At 44.4% G+C, this 19,400-nt stretch overlaps 5 protein-coding genes across 6 annotated transcripts; 3 read left to right on the forward strand and 2 right to left on the reverse strand.

Moving 5' to 3' along the window:
* Window positions 1-4,863: 4,863 nt before the first annotated feature.
* On the reverse strand, window positions 4,864-10,707 carry LOC128727237 (serine/threonine-protein phosphatase PP2A 65 kDa regulatory subunit). Of its 2 annotated transcripts, none has more exons than XM_053821126.1 (6): window positions 10,578-10,707; window positions 10,372-10,503; window positions 9,391-10,038; window positions 6,530-7,295; window positions 6,180-6,449; window positions 4,864-6,113 (listed from the first exon to the last, which is right to left on the reverse strand). In XM_053821126.1, the coding sequence occupies exons 2-6, from the start codon at window positions 10,462-10,464 to the stop codon at window positions 6,109-6,111; spliced, it is 1,782 nt and encodes a 593-aa protein (XP_053677101.1). In that variant the 5' UTR covers window positions 10,465-10,503; window positions 10,578-10,707; the 3' UTR covers window positions 4,864-6,108. The 2 variants fall into 2 exon arrangements, with proteins under 2 accessions (XP_053677101.1, XP_053677100.1); XM_053821125.1 differs by having other exon boundaries at window positions 4,864-6,116.
* Window positions 8,342-9,281, forward strand: LOC128727239 (uncharacterized). Its single transcript, XM_053821127.1, has 2 exons — window positions 8,342-8,750; window positions 8,821-9,281. The coding sequence occupies exons 1-2, from the start codon at window positions 8,342-8,344 to the stop codon at window positions 9,270-9,272; spliced, it is 861 nt and encodes a 286-aa protein (XP_053677102.1). The 3' UTR covers window positions 9,273-9,281.
* Window positions 10,708-11,094: 387 nt separating the features above from the next.
* LOC128727846 (uncharacterized) lies at window positions 11,095-12,023 on the forward strand. Its single transcript, XM_053821793.1, has 2 exons — window positions 11,095-11,491; window positions 11,552-12,023. Exons 1-2 carry the CDS (start codon window positions 11,095-11,097, stop codon window positions 11,962-11,964), a joined length of 810 nt encoding a protein of 269 aa, XP_053677768.1. The 3' UTR covers window positions 11,965-12,023.
* LOC128727847 (uncharacterized) lies at window positions 11,975-13,245 on the reverse strand. Its single transcript, XM_053821794.1, has 2 exons — window positions 13,238-13,245; window positions 11,975-13,168 (listed from the first exon to the last, which is right to left on the reverse strand). The coding sequence occupies exons 1-2, from the start codon at window positions 13,243-13,245 to the stop codon at window positions 12,136-12,138; spliced, it is 1,041 nt and encodes a 346-aa protein (XP_053677769.1). The 3' UTR covers window positions 11,975-12,135.
* Window positions 13,246-16,019: 2,774 nt separating this feature from the next.
* Window positions 16,020-16,923, forward strand: LOC128727850 (uncharacterized). The gene is made up of 2 exons (XM_053821797.1): window positions 16,020-16,416; window positions 16,499-16,923. Exons 1-2 carry the CDS (start codon window positions 16,020-16,022, stop codon window positions 16,921-16,923), a joined length of 822 nt encoding a protein of 273 aa, XP_053677772.1.
* The last annotated feature ends 2,477 nt before the right edge of the window (window positions 16,924-19,400 follow it).

The raw sequence follows: 19,400 nt of genomic DNA on the forward strand, positions 1-19,400 counted from the left end.
CGTAACGTTTCCACCAACAACACACCACACACACACGCGGACACGCACAAGAGAAGTCGGAAAAAAGGGCCGAAACGTGAGGGTTTTTCCTTTTTGCTGCGAGCGGACACAACCAGCAAACACAACCGTCCGATCCGATCGTTCCAAGTGAAGTGAGCGCGAATGGCCGCGTGGAACTGTCGATTGGTGCGCGCGTGTTCGGAACTTGCGCCACAGTCGCACACTCGCGCGACGCGATTCGCGTGCGAAGAAAAAGTGGAAACCCTTGAGAATGCAACCCTGCACGGTGCGTCGTTTTTCCCAACACCCAACGTGGCGGCTAGCTAGAAAAAAGGCACACAATTCATTTGACCAGAGTTTGGATGGCGTCCGGATTGATGTGCTCCGGTGTTTTTTTTTTTTTTTGGGAAGGGATACGGTTATGCTGCCACCGTTTGCCATCATGGTTTGTTTTTATTTGCCTCGGACTAATAAGCACCCTGCTGAGCGGGAAAGGGTGGATGGTTCTAGTTCCAGTGCGGTGCTAGTTGATCAATTGCAGTGTACGTGGAGATCAAATCACCGGCAAGTAGGAATGAGCATGACGATTTTTGAGTGTCAACCTACGAGAAGACTATGTCGACCTTTGCGGCGTAATCTCTTTGAATTAATGCGTTTCGAGTGGTACCGTTTAGTACGAATCCCCTGGCAGTGCCCAAGACCCAAGGCCGATGGGTTGTGTAAAGTTTCTGCTACAATTGCAATAAACCGCATCCGAATGGAGGCGATAAAAAAAAAATAAACGCACCCATCAGCAGTTAGTAGCCGGAGCGCGAGCAGGAAGGCGACACATGTTGAATGTTAATCAGTTTGCGGCCCCAAACGATCAACCCCATCCCCTAAAGGGTGGTATGACGAGTGTGTGTGAGAGAGAGAGAGCAAGTGACTTCAGCGATCGCGATCGACTTGCACACGCGTCAACACCTCATACACGATCGCCCAGGAAGCTCATCCACGAGCTAGAGCACTAAACGAAGCGGGAAGTCGTTGCAGTTGTTTTGCTAAAAGGACAACCCGCTCTCAGCTTGATAGAGTTTAAACACCCCGGTTGGCATTTCGGTGCGAGGAGAAAACGGATCGCTCACGACTCGGTGGCTGGAGACTTTCGATTTATGCCCGCAGAAAGCGCATCACTCATCGATACCGCGGACAGGTGGCAATCAGTGGGCTTCATAGCGTCACGCCGAGTCGATCGGGAAGTGTTAAGGGTGCGCTTGCCATCCTTTCTGACCTTGCGGCCAGAGCTGTGATGACGCTGGCTAACGGATGCACTCGTACAGTGCGATTCGAGTGCCTCAGAAGTAGGAAAAACAGACACACAAATCGACCACCAAGCGGGTGTCATTTTGCATGGTATCATTTTCCTGACTTCCTGCTGTACCGTGCGAGCGTGGGTTGACTTCTGGAGCAGGAAAACCTATCCGTTACAGGAAAGAAATAAACTCCGACCCTCACCAACGACATACGCATTCTTTTCCAAGGGTAATCACTCGCCGACAGGTGCAATGAATTATTCAAATCGGTGCCCGTCGGACGGGTATTTGCTCGAACGGTACACGAGCCCCACTGTGATTGGTATTTTTATGGTAATTTAGCGTTACTCGTCGTCCTGTACCACGTGGCTTAGATGAGGCTCATTTGGCGGAAAGGCTTCGGCGAAACAATTTGTCACTAATCTTACGAGTAAATTAAGGCGCGCCGGTATTCAGCTTTGGGGGTTGAAGCGTTCAAATGTTTGCGCTCTCAAGTAGCCTAGAAGCACCGTTATTATTTCAAACCAACCACCAGTTTGTTTGCCGAATAAGTGAATTGAGCCCCATATCTAAGTACGTGATTGGTGGCTCGTAATTTTCTAAAATCACTTCGCAAACCAGCATTGAGTTTGTCTCAAAAATCAATCATGTTGCGATCGATAGTCCGACTGACCTGTCGGGCAAAGGTAGGAATGTTTGGATACCGTGCCCTTAGGGTCGTCATTAGTCTCGCAATGCGTACCGTTTGGGATCAGTCAAACGACATTCCATACCGTAGACGGGACGGTCAAACGATATCGTCACAACTGGCCCGACTGCTGGGCCAAAGACAACAACAAAAAACGAACGATTTCCACTAACAGAAACCGTCACTTTCGAAATTTTCCACCAACAAACCGAGCTGGCATGTGGAAAGCGCCACCATCACTACACACCCCAGATGGTGCGTTCTTTTCTTACCGCCTTCTCCGACCAGAAGCTTCCTCCGGATGGTCCGTCATGGTCAAACCGGGTGTTGAGGAGGTTGGCTAACGCGTTCCACGGTCCGTTTGAGGGCACTGGCAATAAAAACCGGCCACCTCGGGCCAAGCTAAAGCCATCGAATCGCTCATAACACGTTCGATGCGTTCGAGCACTTTTCCATTAGCCACTGTGTGGGCTTTTTTTGCCAACTCCTTCTAGCTTACGATCATGGTGTGCCTTCGTGTCTTGTTCTGGTTGAAATTATTCGACCATTTTTTTTTGCTTCGTTAAAGACTTGCAATTGCAGCGGTAGCGGCGCAAACCAGTTGCACTTTCCGCGCGATTCGGGGGTGGGAAGCTGTTCGTGAACTAAAACCATCTGTTGAGTTTGCCAACACTCCAAAACTCGCGCTCGGTGCGTGTGCAGCTGGGTTTGCTGCCTGTGTTAAGATATTGCCTAAGCAAATTTACTACCACGAAGGGTAAATATTTGGCCAATAAGGTGTGCGTTTTGTCTGAAATTGTACAAAGCGCTAAAAGAAAAGAAAAAAACAATAACGACTTCTGGTTGAAGTATGCTCACAAACAGTACTTGATTTGTTAGAACAAAAGGAAACAAATATTCGATAATCGTATGCATCGCTGTGAATGCAAACACCCAAACTGGGAGTAGAAGGACCCTCAGCAGCTGATACTGCAGCGTCATCTTTGGCTGGTAAGGGTTTGCGTCAACAGCAGGCTAAATTACACACGGCACGAGAGAGAATAAAGGTTCATCATGAATCACGCTTCTTCGATTTCGAATGCAAAACCATTTTTCCGCTGATTGATTCGTGCTGCACACAATGCACTTGATCTTACGGTACCGATTTTGAATGTTTTAAATGACACCGTTCATCCAACTGTCCTGTAACGTGTTTCAATCCATTTCGACTCACACACACGATACGGTACAACCACACAATATTCGAACGTCCACGCTCAACTAGCCTCTCCGTACGACGCAAACCGATCGCTTGGACAAACAGCCATCAACTAGCACCACAGACCAGTCCTTGATTGCACCCGACTAATAAAAACTGCATCAATCCGCGTTGCACGGCGTGTACCATTTTCTATCAACGGACCTGGGTACGAATCGATGTTACACACTAAAGCCAAACCCAACAGCGCGTGTAAACACGTGACGCTACTATTCCTACACGTGGTCGCGCCAGATGCGGTTACAAAATGAATTACCGAATGTCGCCGTGATGAAGAAAGAGCATAGCTCAATTGAAATTATTGCCGGTGGGTTTTTAAATCACTGGTAATATTTAAATGCACACTGGAGCTCTCTTGGAATTGCTTTGTTGTTTTGAATCGATAGAGAAATGATATCATGATAAAATAAATAAAAATAAACCACAAAATAATCATCTGTGTTGATCGACCGGCATGTGAAGCATATGCATTATCGGATTAAACAGTTCACTATCTAGTATCAACGCGATCGTAAATGATATGCGTGGCCAAAATCACCGTACTAATAATGATTTCCTGCAGATAATCAAGGCCGTAATGAGCCATGTCGGGTTACATTAATTATAGCCATTATCATTAATGAATCCTGACACATTGAATGGGTTCAACTCGTATACACGAATAGAAGCATTTTTTTATTATATTTAATTAATAGCAAAAGGTGCACCTTGAACTAGAGACAGTGCAGATAAATCTTCAATCAATTTTAATACGTGGATCACAAATTCAACAACTTTGAACCTTCACATACGTTATTATATATTTCAACACTTATCAAACGGTAGGGTCACCACAAAAGAAAAGTAAGGTAGTACTCACCCACCGCAATCACCAACCCCGAAACGATAACCAGAACCTTATTCATGCTATCGGCTTCCTACAGAACGCAAAACTCGCCGGTCACTCTCGTCCCGTATCAGACATTCGACTGGCCACGAAAATCGCACCGCGTTGAACTTTCGCCATCCGGAATCGCAACAATGGTGGACCGACGATTTCAGCTGTTATCAGTCCGTTTGTCCAGCGGATCTGTGGCAACACTACAAACACACGTTAAATGAACGTAGCACCGCGTCGATCGCGCACATTCACGGTGATCCGCGCAACACTAAACGCGGCACAATCCGTCAAATCGTCTGCGTTATGTGCACGCTTCTTGCGATCATTCAGCACATGATCGAACTTTGATCTCGCGAGCTGCCCGACGAAACGGAGAGGCGGCGAATGAGTTTAAAATTAGAGATACCTACACAGAGGTAACGTTTTACATCACCTTCGGATGGGTTTCGTTTGGGTGCTTCCGAGAGCATAGAAGCACACCACGAAAGAGCTCGTTTAGACGTTTATCTTTCACCTTTTGCCTGTAACGCTGTGCTGTACTGATGACGCATGTTGTTCCGAGGCGCCGGATATCTCTGGTGGGACTTTTTACTGTCCGCGCTGAGCTGAGTGGATTTAACACGGTTAATCTGGGTATAATCTAAGAGAACTCCTGGATTAATGAATTCAACTACACCTGCGTGCATGCTTTACACCGGCATGTTTCTTTCTTGATGGTAACCGAACGAGACGCTCTTGTGAATTTTCCTGATTATTTTATTACTATTCTCCCAACTACACGACAACGTAGGTTTTTCTCATATGCGTTTACTCCTGTGTTTTGTTTTTCTTCTTATGTTAATTCCAAACATTCGCCTTCAAATTGATGCTCCATATTATATATTATTTATATTTATTTATATGTATAGTTTAAACTTAGATAGAGGAAATAATTAGAAGTAAATGTAGATATCGAAAGGATGGTTTCCCAATTTCTCCCACTGTCCTGAACGATCGGTTCATCGCAGATCACGAAAGTCAAACAGCGTTGTTGCTCTTTTCGAATGCTCCGCTGGCATTCGCACTATCAAAGAGAATACCATAACTGATTTTGAAATGTGAATATTGCAAAAGAATTTACAACATAATACAAAATTTTACACAACAATCGCTCAAGACTTTGACTCTGATCGATGGTGTTTTGGCGTTTCTGGTGGTCTTAGAATCACGTGAAACTAAATTGCAATCATGAATCTATATAAGTTTCTTCCGTTTTTTGTTTCAAATGCAATGCGAACACTACGACGAAACCAGCAGGAAGGCACCAATGATTCTTCATGACCGATCGCGAGTGAATCGATGAGGAAGAGTAAGAAAAACAATCATTTTGCGATATAAAGGAAAATGGAGAAGTACATGTTTTAGGAAAAGGCATTGTTTTACGAAACGAAAATCGAGAAAGAGTGAAGCGTGTCTATTGTGTGTACAGAAGCAATCTTTCGCCTGGTTATATGAATTTTCTTCCATTTGTCGCTCCTGTTCTACCCTGACGACCAACTCTTACGTGCAGCCGTTTCTTGTAATTAGTGTGCTCTTATAATAAAAGAATCATGAGAACATAGCTTAATGCATAGACCTAGTAAGTGTTACGGTGACGGAAAGTAGCAAAAATGCTGCCAGATGCTACAAACAACAACATGTCGCCGCTATGGATTTATGTCGTTCCATCATTTAATCGACGTTTACACATAAAACAACTGCGTTTAATTGTGTGCAACATTGGATTAAGTAGTTTTTTTATGAAAACAACATCATACGCTTTTGAAAGTGTTTGTTGAAAGTTGTCCAAATGAGACGGGAGTTCTTGTCTGATGCTGCACGATTCATTAACTGCATTATAATAGTTATCGAGTGCGATGTACAACTCCCTCCACTAGCCTATCGTATTCCTGCCCAACAATTATGATGGCGCTCCTGTTGTTTTGTTCATAGCCACGCGTCAACGTATCAATTAGGCTGCTATAGTAAAGAAAACACATTACTTAGAATCAGGCAGTCTGTCTGCATTGGCTTAGTACTCACCTGCACTGCTCACCATGGCCTCCGAGGCAAAGTATTTAACGTCAACGTCGGTATCGGTGTTCAGTTTCTCCAGAATCGGCTTAACGTGCTCATCGATGGCAGCCTGGTCGAGGAATGGCGACAGTTTCTGCAGAGTTTTCGCCACGTTGAATCGAACGTTCGCCACCGGATCCGTCGATAATACTTTGATGGTCGGCAGGAAAAGCCGCTCAATGATGTCTGCCCCGCATACATCGGCCAGGGCGTTGATGCAGAACAGACAGGTCATTCCTAAAATCGACGCAAATGATCATATTATATCGGCAAATACAATGCTGCTAATTAGAACAGTTTTAAACGGATGAACTTACGATGCAAATAGTTGCTATTTTTGCACATAACCAATATCTGATTGATGATGTTCGTTTCCGCCCACTGGGTTCCAAATGTCTGCACAATCTTTTTCATGTTCAGGGTGGCTGCCTCACGGATCGCATACACATGATCATTCAACCAGTTGAAACATAGATCACGCAGCTTCTGGTTGAAAAATTCCTGTCCTAGTTGCCCTGCCAACAACGGCATATACTCGATGATAGCCAAACGCACACGCCATTTGCTATCTTCAGCCAATTCAACGATGGCTGGCAACAGTGACTGGGACAATTGCTGAATACCGATGACATCGTTGATGCAATCCAATGTCGAGATAATGTTCAATCGCACCTCGGGCCATTCATCCTTCAACTGGACTAGGAATAACGGCAACAAATGCTCGATGGTGTTATTCCGTCCAACGATAGGACTTAGACCCATAATCACCGAGGCGAGGGCCGACTTGACGTGTTGGTTAGTGTCACCGACCAGCTCCTTCACGCAGGGCAGAACCATTGTCATGATGATATGCTCCTGGTAGGCTTTGTCCAAATTCGCACAGAATTCGGTTACCTTGGCCGATGCCGACGCACGTACCTCTGCTTCGCTATCCTTTAATAGGAACTGGAAGGCAGACACAAGGTCATTTCTGGTGATCTCATGTCCCACGGCTTTCTGCAGGTCGGTCAGTTTTTCAGATACCATGTACCGTACGCGCCAGGAATTGTCGTTCACACATTGACGGAGTGTTGGCATTACATTCTGTTAGAAAAAGAGTAAGATTTAGTGAGATTTAGATCCAACAAATATTTGTAGTCATGAAAAAGTTTAGCTGCTACAAATAAGTAATGGTAATTGAAATTGGCAAACGATATAAACGGATCTATGGACAAATCCATACAACATACTACAAAAAATGAATTGATGCGAAACCCGAACAATAATTGCATGAACAAGCTACCGATCATTACACATCGGACTTTCCCTTATTTCGTACCGTGGGAACTATTGCTGTTGTGAGATAATTTACAAATATACTTCGATATACATGCGTTTGACGCAATGACGCAAGTGAGAAATTGATATTTCAAACTCCGTGCATATTTTACCTTCAGCAATGTAAAGATTCATGGCAGATTTGAACGAAAAATAGTTATTTACATAAATAATTCGCATTATTGACTGTTATTCATGAGCTGCCGGGTTCAATCACAACGATCATTTCACACAATAAAGCAAACATCATAAATAAAACACCACATTTAGCATTCGAATTAATCAACCGTTTTCAAGGTCATTGCAGATCACTTCTTGAAATCTGATCCCCGAAAAACTTAACAAACACGATGCAACATTGCCCTCTTTGTCAAACATAAAAGCACCTCTAGCAGTCGTATGGAAATCCCTCTAGAGAACGAGTTTAGTCCTCACAGCTTCTCTCTAAAGTGCTTGTCTTGTTCTCAGGCCAACACAATGCAAAAATAAAGAGAAACAGAGAGATCGAGAGAGTGAGATCATTGGTGATCATCATTCATTCAACGTGTTCAATATTACTCTGGCACCAGGCCGGTCGCAGCGTCCAGTAGCGATCGTGTACAGCAAGCAGGCTAGTAGTCTACCACACCGATAACCTTGCGTGATCAGGAACGCAAATACAGAGCGGAGCAATACGATAAGAAACGCAAACCTAATACAAAGTGAAGCACAATATAATCGAATTCGTCCTAAAGCTAAGAAAAATAGCTCAGGAGCCATCAATCGCAGGTTTAGTTCTCGTTTGACCTACGTCGTAAAAGGGTGTTGGTAAAATGGGACGATTAAGTGCGACAACAACGGTTTTTACAGTGTTGATCTGTTTTGCTGTCTTCAGTGGATCGGAGGGCGGTTTTTTGGATTGGTTTCGCAGCAACAAAAACAAGGGTCATGACGTGTGTCGCGTCGAGTTCGAAGTTCTAGATCCGCAAGGATTACGTCTCTGGACGGCTCAAAAGCCAGAAATGAGAGGTTTCGGTGTAGAGCTATTCATTAATCCTATCCATGGACGAAAACAGCAGCAGTGCAACGTTTGTCGCAACACAAGCGAGATTACGCATGGAAAGTTTTTCTTACAAGATGAAAATGTAATCGTCAAGAGCGGTGACATTCTGGAGTACGTTATTATCACTAACAACGGAAAGACAGTTCAGCGGCACAAACCGAGAAAATTGATTGTGGATGGTAATGGAACTATACATATGAGAATCAAAAGACTAAATGATTAACTATGCTCCTATTTAATACATTTCAGATTATTTAATAAAACCGAAAGGAAAATGTGCGTGTCCACTTGGGGCTGTTACACCGTCCACTCCGACCGACACCGCCAAACAGGTGTTCGATGAACCTACAGACGAAATTGCATTACTCGAGCGTATCCTCGAACGGGTATCGAAAAAGTGTGCAGAGGGAATCATGTCCAACTTTCTGTTCCTACAAACAGATCGCGTGGATGGCCCAACAAACGATTTGAAGCAGGTCGTACGTGACTACTTCCAGAAGAAGGACGCACTTAAGCCTCTGGCAGATACGATCCTGTCTGCGGAGGACGGATCCGATGGAATTGTATTTCGAGTGAAAAGCATTATAGATAAGTTGAAGATTTTGGAGCTTGCCCGACAGGATAGCGACATATTGGATTACGATAAGCTAACAGCTATCGATGATTTCGACATTCGAGCCTCGTTTGACGAAGCATCGTAAAAACAATAAAAACGCTAAATGATGAGATTATTTGCTACGCAATTGCTAACATAATAAATGCAATACTATATGAGAAGCTAAGTGGGAAGATTTTTTTTTTCAAATATTCGATACTTACAAGCTCAACTTCATCCTGTGGCAGTAGTTGGGCGATGCTCACGCACGCTTCTACGGCCAACAGCCGCACGGAGTCCTGTTCGTCTTGTGCCATCTGAACGAACGTGGGGATCAGATCGGACTTTAGGTACTCCAGTTCAACGACCTTGGCAAACTCCCCGAGCTTGCCAGCGGCGGCACGACGCACCATTGGTGTCTCATCCTGGCAAAGCGTACGGAAATTGACGCGCAATTCCGATTTCACGGCTGCCGATACCCGGGGATAGCATACGGAAAACAGTCCGCAAGCCGACGTGCGGGAAGTGAACCAATCTCCTGACACCAGACGCTGCAGGGTCGGCACAAGATGAACCTCCAAATCTTGCGCACTGTGCTGTCCGGCAACGGTGCGAAGCGATTCGACGGCTTTCTCACGCACAACCGTCTCCTCTACAGTGGCCAGCGATTCTAGTGGTGGAATTAAGTACATTGCGTACTCGGGACCACCAACCAGGGGAATGAAGTTTCCCAATTGTTCGGCCAGCGCGAGCAGGACCTCATCCTCGTCGTAGATCGACTCCGTCAGGAAGGGGATCAGTTCGTTCCGGGTACGCTCTTCCCCCAAGGCGAGCGCAATTGTCGATAACTTCTTGATCGAGTTCAGACGCAGCTAAAAATAAATCACGGATGAAGCATGAGTACGACGCACAAATCAATAAACAAATTGTATCCGTTGAGGGGCGGGATGACAATTTGCGTAGGTGGGTGGAGCGACATATGAGCATAGCTCGTTTCAACGCGAGCTGTGCCCACTTCAATAACATTCCCATGCACTCTTGGGGTTAATCCTTGATCCGAAAACCAACCGGGTTTTTTCGCTTCCCGGTGTACTTCGGTGTTATTGGGTGTGTGCCAGTACGTCAAGGAGTGGACCTTCTTAGTACGGTAATGCAAGGTTCATGGCCACGTATCTTATCTACAAAAAGGCAAACGTAAAACTCACCTGAATATCCTCGTTCTTCAATTCATCAATCAAAACAGCAATGGGATACAATGAATCATCCGCAGCTTTATCACCGCTCGTGCTGGCAGCCATGTTTTATTCTTGTCTCTGTCGGCTACGCACTGAAATGAGCTGGTTGAAGAACACGGATCGTGAAAAGTATGCTCCTGCTACAACTGATGCGGGTCTACTTGGTTTCCACTTACTGTGTCAAAATCTTCAGCTGAACGAAGCACTTTATCGCGTTCCACTTTCTATGGACACTGGGAATAATTGTTGCCTGTACGCACAATTTTACGAAATATAAAATGCTTTTCTAATATCTGACACCCTTTTCAACACGCCAATTGGCTAACGCACATAGCAAATGAGCAGTCAAACGGCGCCCTTTGTTTATACCTACAGCTGTGTTTCTTTCTTGAGCTGTCAGTGTGTCTGTTGACAGCACATTGTAATACTGACAGCATACGAATGCTGTATTTGAAAATGCAGTGGTATCCGTTAAATTTTCCCAAATACTTTGTCAGTAAATAACTGATAACAAAATAAAATAAACAAGATGGTTTGTTATACTTTCTGTCTCATTCGTCGGCTAGCAATGGTTATCATATAAAGCGAATCGCGACTGTGAAGAGAGGTGCATAGTTGTGCACTCAACTGATAAGGCGACAGGATTCTACGTTGAATCTGATTGAGTTGAATTAGTTCTTTATGTTGAGCATCATGCGTTCGGTTGAAGTGATATTTTTGGCGTTTGCGTTAATTGGGCGTTCAACGTCCCAAGAAGAAACTCATCTGCCGGATTATTTGGTGTTTATGAAACAGTTTATGGTGAACATACAGGTTCGAGAGCCCACTGGAATCATTATATGGACTAGAAATAGTCCGTTGATCGAAATGTTTGGATTAGAGTTGTACATTGCGCGAAATGCTCATAAACATCAAGATCTAATTTGGGATCGTCAGCTTCTCGTTAATTCATCGGTTGTGGTGGATGGAAAATTTCTTATTGAGGATGAACATATGGTCGTCAGACAAGGAGACACCATACGCTATCGATTTTCGGTTTTGCACAAACATATCTTATCGCACAGTAATTTTCGAAGAATTCTCGTCACCGGTTGGTTTCCACAAACATCGTATAGAGCCAAATATATGACGTTTCCTCTTTATTTTACAGAACATTTATTCTATCGACCAAAGAACGATAAGTGTTACTCCCAGTGCCTTTTGAGTGATCAAAACCAGCTCCACGAAGAGGTTTCTCGGTTAAAGGACATCCTGGAACGAAAAATATTGGAATGCATTGGATCACAAGCCTCTGAGCTTTTATTCTTTCCGCTGAAAGACGCTGACAAGCTGGTTGCTGATCCACATCTCTTCGTAAAATATCGTCTCTGGCAAATAGATGGACTCAGACCGTTAACTAACAATGTGGTCACAACTTATCTAGCGCGTAATGGAGTCGGTTTTCGAATGTACACAATGATTGACAAGTTTAAAGTGTTGGAATTAGGAAAAGGTCTGTTAGATGTAATAGATTTCGATTTTATGCTTGAGGATTCCTATGAGAAGAATTTTGAAACAGCATAAATTTGTCAGGTTTTTATTTTACACGAATTGTACAATACTAATAAAAACAATATTGAAAAATGAAAATTCAATATTTATATCTCCTACTACATAAAGACTCCTTAAACATCAACATTAACTAGTAATAGGGATTGAAAGGCAGATAATATTCAGTTCTAATGTGGATCATTTTTACTTCCGTAAATCATCATTGGTAGAAAATACTTTGTCGTGAGATTTCATGTGATGATCGAGTGTTTTTCGTTTTTTGAATTCTCTCAAGCACAAGTGGCATTGGTACAGTTCGGTAATAATACACAAGTGTTTGCGCAACAATTCATTTGAAGAGAAAAATGAGCTGCAGTCCTGACAACGGTACAATCGCGTTGCATTAATCGACTCAGTTGAAGTTTGAAGTCTCGTGGGGTCAGAAGGAAATAGATGAGTTGGTTCAAAAACTTGCATTATACAACTAGTATTACTATGGGAAATATTTCCTCTATTTTTCGTGGCAGTGATAGAACGACTAGGAAGTATATCATCATGTTTAATGTTGAGCACGGACTGTTGTACTGGAACCGTTGCCTTACCCTGAGAACATGACGATGCTATTGTAACAGTTTCTTTTAATGAGGTAGATGCGGAGTTGAGTTTTACCCGAGGAAAACAGGCAGCTTTCATTTTTGAATACGAGCTAGCCTCCAGCTTTCGACGTCCTTTTTGAATATAGTTGTTTAGAATACGCTGATAATCCGTCGGAGCCTTGAAGTAGCCGTAAATTCGCTCCTCAGGAGATCCATCATCTTTGATTTCACTAATCACTGTAGAAGACTTTTTTGCATAATCAGGTACGCTAGGGTCATTTGCGTCTACCGGAGCTATTTCGTTTTTTCCTAATCTATTACAGGAAAACTCTGTTGGATTAACTGCGATCGCTACCGTTTTCATATCCGATATAATCACATCCGTCCCTGGCGAAACTTCAGTCAAATATTCCATCTCAGAAAAGAGTGAAGGAGCTTCTTTTTCGAAGCATCGATTCGAAGCAATATTACCCGCTGGAGTATTGTCATGCCGCAATTCAACATCAAAATCTTTGCATAAATGTTGTGTACTTGGACTGGCTATTCTATCTTCATCCTCACATATTCCTCCAAAATCATCAATTACGAATATTTCTTCCGACAAATAGTGGTCGTAGTCAAACGATATACTGTGTAGCACAAGAAGAGAGAAAAACGATTAATAAATGAAAATACATTGCTCATCTCTTCAGTTCTTCATTTCAACTTACCTATCCATTATAATAGGGTGCAAGTTGCGGGTTATTTTAAAAATTGTTAGGTTCAACAAAGGTGAATTAGACCGGTATTAAAATGTTGATGTTTGTCAGTTATGACCTAAACTGTGAGCATAATCTTTTTAGGGAAGAAAAATTAATGTTCTGCATTGCACATACAATTGTTCGTGTTTTCGCATGAAACATTACAAGACCCCACACTAAACAATTCTCTTTGCTAAATTTATGTTTTCATCCATTCTTGAATCTTTGTTGAACACAGCTGAGGAAATATTTTCTTTTTCAATTAGTTAACTCATTTATATTAATAAATAAATATTTCTATTCAAAGCATAGTTTTCTATTCGATTAATATTTGTTGTATTGCTGCGGAATCCTTGCTGTTTTGACATTGGAACCTGCAATGCACATCCCCGATGTCAAGCGGAATGTTTACAATACGTGTTGCAGGAGCTCATTTGCGATGATTTCTCAACTGATTGATTTTTGATGAAATTTTATTTAAATCTTTTGATTGTCTCTCCCTTTTATGAGCATTTGACTCAAACTATTAAAAGTTTTAAGTTTTGTAAACCACGAACAATATATTTCAAAGTTTTTAGAGCTAGTTAAAGTTAGAGAAGCGAATAATTCAAAATTGTGCTTGGTTAAAAACATCGCTAGAACCCAAAATATTGAGTTAGGCCGATAAAACTTAATTTTACAAATTTACAATATATGATAAGGTGTAAATTACTACGGAGAATGTTGGATATCCATAATTGTGAATCAGATGATCAGCTTATGTATTATTAATATAAAAATGTTAAATGAAATAAAACGTAGAATCGTATTGAACGGGTACGTTGCGGGGCAACAATTCAAATAGATGAGTTGGAATATATCAGAGCTCTCCAAAAAAAATGTTACCAGAGAAATTATCTTGTCCAGTCGAAGGTGTTCCCATACACTAAAAACAATAGCTGGAATTTCGCACAGAATCAACCAATAGGAATTTTGAAACAAGATATTATGTTATCGCACAACAGCGAACTATGTTGTCTATTGTGCTGTTTTGTATTAATCCTTGCAATTCCATGATTAAACTATGCTCAATAGTGGTACAAATCAAAGCAAACCATCTACAAATCACCGTTAAAACAATGATGAATGATTTTTAAGACTTCTGGTAGGAGTAGAAGGGGTCTTTGTTGAACATCGTTTCAAAATGCAACGCTGAGAAGCACGCATGGAACTTTTCCCCGAACACGCCTGATGCATTTGATAGAAATCATGGTATGATTGCAACAAAGAGAAAATGCCCATCGTTTACTAGAGCAATGGAAGTTTAACGTCTGTAGCCGTTACACAATGGAAAGTTTCCCTTACTGGCGATGTTCAAGGAATTTCCAATATATTTCGAATCACGTTGGACATGGTGGATTTTTCTGTATTGTTCAGCACGGTTTTTGTTCTGGCAAGCAAATTTGCGTTTGCGAAACGATCTTTAGTTCCTTGTGCTCGAATGGTATGCAAAGATAAACTCATCCCTTTGATCTAAATTCCTTGCAAGTGTTTGTCTTACAACTGCTATATGTGAGTAGCTACGGTTTTTGTATAGCTGAAGAACTTGACTTCATCAACCAGGGCTTAATTCAAAAAACATAACATTTATAAGGATCTTTCGCGAACACATGGTAGAGAGAAGGTCGAATTAACACCTTCTCTCGGCAACCCGCGATGAGATGAATTTTTACCGTAATGAATTAATTGAATTCGATTAAAACCACGCGCCAACCAACGAATCGCGCGCTCGCCATTAAAATAATTTTAATGGCTCGAGTTTTTCTGGCGTAATTACTTTTAAATTCCGCACCCGCAACCAATCATCAGGTCGCCGAAAATAAAATGGTCCGGGCGTTCGCACCCACTCGCGGGTTCCGGCCACCCCGAGCGCCATTTTGAGCGGGCTCCATTATCGGGCGAGCGTCAAAAGCGAGAAGCTTTCCATTTGAAGATGGAAAATCCCGAGCGATAATGAATTTTTAAGCTACCGCGTAGGCCAGTGGAAAAGGACGGGAACGCCAGAGGTGATTTCAAACCGCGAGGAGACCGTTGGGGATAGAAAACGGAAAAACTCCCCCTGCTGCGAAGGCCCAGGAGATGGATTGTGCTGGTGAAATAAATTATTGTTTGCTTAATTACTTTCTGCAGCAAGATGTAGTACCACCGTTGGACGCGTTGTGATAATTGTAGCAGCAGCAGGAAGCACTCTCACCTCGACGAGCTTGTCGCGGCCGTCCGGTATGGTTCTGGATTTGAAACAAAGCACGCAAAAAGAAATGCGTCGGAAGCGTGGCAACTGGCGCAAGAAATGGTGAATTATTTCTTAATGAATTTATTCTAACTTCGGCATCGAGCGTTAATTGATGGGGTGGCATTCCTTCGGTGGGCAGCTGAAGCGATGCGAGAAAGACACTGCGAGAACGACTAAAGCAAACAGATGTCAGCGAGCGAAAACAAACTCACTTAGTAGGCCGTGGAATGGGCAATCGGCAATCGAACTCCACGGACACGCCGTGACGTAGTCGAGAGGAGATAAGAGCCAATGCGAAGGAGGGCAAACAGATCGTTGAAATGGCAGCGATACAACCAGGCAGGACTGCGCGAGTTGCTCGAGCTACACTAAGGGCTAAAGCACAATCACAGTGGGTGGTTCTATTCACAAACCGAGTGTTCAATTATTGGTGGTTGGGAAGTTACCCGGCGTACGCGGTGTTGAAGTGAAGAAGACAAAATGAGTCGTCAGCTTTTTTGTGCTTTGCTAATGGTGGCGTGTTTCGGATTGTCATTTGCTGGATTTTTAGACTGGTTCCGGGAGCCCGAACACGATGGCCATAAGGTGGGACGCATTCACGTCGAAGTACTTGCGCCAAAGGGCATCCGCCTGTGGACGGCGTACAACCCCGAAACGGATCTGTTCGGGGTGGAGCTGTACGTGAAGTACTACGGTGGCCAGACGGAAGCCCTCGAGTGTGCCCTTTGCCGCAATGTCACCCTACCCGTGGATGGGAAATTTATGATCGAGGACCAAGACCTGGTGGCCCGATTCGGGGACGTTCTGCAGTACTCCGTCATAACCTCGAATGGAACCACCACGGAACGTCACGCTGTGAGGCGCATGTTTGTCAGAGGTACTGTTGCGGTATGGTACGGATGTGTATTGAGGCACCGAAGTCTCTAAAGCATAGGCATTTTCAATTTTTCCTACGATAGAGGAGCTTATCAAACCGAACGACCGGTGTGTCTGTCAGGCTGGAGAACCTGCAGCATCGCTGCAGGATACGCCGCTGTCCGAGGTGGAACTACTCGAGCACATGATCCTGCGAGCTTTGAGCAATCGGAGCCGAGATTGCGAATCAATCTCGAACTGGCTCGTCCTGCGAGCGGAACCACGCCATGAGCAGGCCGATTTGCAGGAGTACGTGCGAAGCTACCTTGATTTGCTGTTACTGAGGGCGAAAAGCCGCACTCGAGCAGTGGCCAGATGGTCACGCTGGCGTCCTTCCGAACAGGTACTGCTGGTGGAGGACCATTCGGATGGTATCGCGTTTCAGGTGAGGACGACCATTGACAAGCTTAAAATGCTGGCGCTCATGAGCTCGGATGGGGTGATGGTGGATTATGATGAGATTTTTTAAAAACAATTTGCAAATAGCTAGAATCTTACATCGTAAAATAGATTCCTTTACCTTAAACTGTTAAATAACCATTAAATATAAGAGCCATTCATCGCGATATGAAATGGTACTGATACCTTACCATCCCCAATATTGCATGTCATGGCATGCTATTGGGTTTTTATTCTCGTTCTTGAGGGCAAATTCTGCCATCCGTATTGCCGTTTGTCTGGCTGCTTTGATCGCAGGGAATAAGTGTCATTTTGCTGCTCGTCGATGTTCGCTTTCACCCGCTTATACGTGCACACTCTGGCAGGATAATGACGGGCTCCCAACAATTCACCGTTGTTGATCACGATGGCGGTAATGGTGATGAGATATTAGCCTTTCTGCTGCTGCCTCATGCTCCCAGCCCAAGGTGTCGCACGAATGACGGAAGAAGAAAATACCACAAGCGCTGGTGGCACAACCCGGAAGCCACCCGAAGCCAGAAAGGTTTTTCTTACGTTTCTTTCCTCCAATTTTTTTTCACGGGCTGCTGTCGGTCTGAAAGCTCTCCGTTGCTCGAGCCTTCGACGATGTGGTTTCAACGTTTGATGGAGTTTTCTAAAACGTTTTGGACTTCCGACCGCTCTTTGCCCCACCCGCCTCCATCTCGTGCTGGGTGCTCTTTGTGCTTTCTTTTCGCGGGCTCCATGCAGTAATGGAACGGAAGCGCTTGGGGTGTTTCGGATTTTCCCGCCTTCTTGCTCGAGCGGGTTGAACGGAGAACGTGGAGTGAGAGGGAAGCATCGCCTGGGCCGGGCGTGGGAGGGAAATGATTTATTAGTCTGCATTAGAATGGCGTAGAGCGCACCCCCGAGGGCTGAAAGGAAAATGCGTGTATGAGCGGCCAAAAAAAAAAAAAAAAGAAAAGCATAAACCCGCCAGTGAAGCAAGCACAACGAAAGAAAAGAGAATACAAAACGGAACGCAACGCAAATGACTCTCCTGCCGGGGGGAAACGAGCCACGGAAACGGGAAGCGAAGCGAGGCTGGAAAATTATGACACCTACAAAAATGAAACGCGAAAAACAGATAGGCTTTCGACGGTGATGCGGTTGGCGCAGAACGTGAACCCCAAGAGGCTTTCCGAACGGTGAAACATGCGTGAATGGAGAGCTGTTTCGTTGGCGCGTTCGTTTAGCGCAAAATGCATCGGCACAAATGTCCGCCAAAGGCAACGTTGAGTATGAGATCCTTCTACTGCCACCGCTGGCTGGCGGCTCGGGAAAGCATCGGAAAACGGCTTTCCGAAAGGCAGAGCAGAAAAACGCACACCACACACACACAGGCAACAAAGGCGCGTGAAAATCGTGTTTTGGGCCTGTTTTTCCTCCATCCAACCGGGGAACGACAAGAACTGATGAAAAATTCTTTTGCCAATGTACGCCAGCGGGCGCGTTTAGCGATGAAAGCGAGTAACGAAGCGTACAGCAACAACGAGCAAAAAAAAAAGGATCAGGCGTTATGATTATGATTTCATGAATGATTAAAAGACTGCCATCCTTTTTGGGTGGGTAAGCGAGAACCTACTACCGGTACGCTCATCGCCCATACGGGACGTTGTTCGCTTTATCTTCCTTCCGTTCTGTGGTGGTTCCGTGTTTTCCTCGACCCACCGCGGGCGGACCCCCAATTCTCCCCAATTTCCCATTTTCCAGCACGCCTTTTTCATCATTTACGCCCAACGCGAAGGTCCCGCGAATTAGGCGAGGTTGCATGTTCGAAAGGCCTTTATGGGGGTAGCGCGGTTGTTGGGCTCCATTCCCGGTCTAACGGCTAATTTCCCGGCCTCGGCGCCGCCCGTAATAATGGAGTCTTTTATTAGGTTAAGAAGGATGCAAAGGGATCGTGTGCTCGATGTTTTTTTGTGTGTTCCTCGCGCGCGCTCTCTCTCTCGTGGCAATGGCGCACGTGGGACCGAGGCTTGCAGCGAAGGTACAACATACGGGGCTTGTACTCAACCGCAATCTAGCGGCGTGTAGGCTTGGGCCCTGAACGAGCGAACAAACGTACATATCTGCGAGGTGGTTTTTATACGACCGCGCACGTTTGATGATGACTGTAATGAAGATTACGGCGATCAGCATGGTTATGGTGTGCCGCTGCCAGGGTTGAGCCAGGAACCGGGCCGGAAAAACCCACACCGAAGCGCATTTGGCACATTCTGTGGCCGTTCCGAACACAACAGGTACGGTGCTGAGATAAATAAAATTCCACCTTTCACAAACGGCTTTCGCTGCCTTGTGTTTACGGGCGTTTTGAGGCGGCAAAAAAGCACCTCTCGGGGGTGCTTTTGAATGGAACGAACGCGCCTCTCAGGCACTTACACAACTCTTCATTAGCTGGAAACTTGTTCTGAAGGAGAATGAAATCAGGTACGCCGTAAAATTATGCAACACAGTCGGTCATACTACTGTTTAATGAAATTTACGCAACCACAAGAGGCGTCCGCG

The sequence above is a fragment of the Anopheles nili genome, chromosome 3, assembly GCF_943737925.1.
Source record: "Anopheles nili chromosome 3, idAnoNiliSN_F5_01, whole genome shotgun sequence".
Taxonomy (NCBI): domain Eukaryota; kingdom Metazoa; phylum Arthropoda; class Insecta; order Diptera; family Culicidae; genus Anopheles; species Anopheles nili.

What these genes read in the sequence shown, in the direction of transcription:
- LOC128727239 (XM_053821127.1), top strand. Translation starts at nt 8,342, where the DNA reads ATGGGACGATTAAGTGCGACAACAACGGTTTTTACAGTGTTGATCTGT. An exon ending in GAGAAAATTGATTGTGGATG is followed by an intron (nt 8,751 to 8,820) that starts GTAATGGAACTA and finishes AATACATTTCAG; the next exon opens with ATTATTTAATAAAACCGAAA.
- LOC128727237 (XM_053821125.1), bottom strand. Translation starts at nt 10,464, where the DNA reads ATGGCTGCCAGCACGAGCGGTGATAAAGCTGCGGATGATTCATTGTAT. An exon ending in CACAGGATGAAGTTGAGCTT is followed by an intron (nt 7,296 to 9,390) that starts GTAAGTATCGAA and finishes TTTTTCTAACAG; the next exon opens with AATGTAATGCCAACACTCCG. An exon ending in AAATAGCAACTATTTGCATC is followed by an intron (nt 6,450 to 6,529) that starts GTAAGTTCATCC and finishes CGTCGATTTTAG; the next exon opens with GAATGACCTGTCTGTTCTGC.
- LOC128727846 (XM_053821793.1), top strand. Translation starts at nt 11,095, where the DNA reads ATGCGTTCGGTTGAAGTGATATTTTTGGCGTTTGCGTTAATTGGGCGT. An exon ending in TCGAAGAATTCTCGTCACCG is followed by an intron (nt 11,492 to 11,551) that starts GTTGGTTTCCAC and finishes TTTATTTTACAG; the next exon opens with AACATTTATTCTATCGACCA.
- LOC128727850 (XM_053821797.1), top strand. Translation starts at nt 16,020, where the DNA reads ATGAGTCGTCAGCTTTTTTGTGCTTTGCTAATGGTGGCGTGTTTCGGA. An exon ending in GAGGCGCATGTTTGTCAGAG is followed by an intron (nt 16,417 to 16,498) that starts GTACTGTTGCGG and finishes TTCCTACGATAG; the next exon opens with AGGAGCTTATCAAACCGAAC.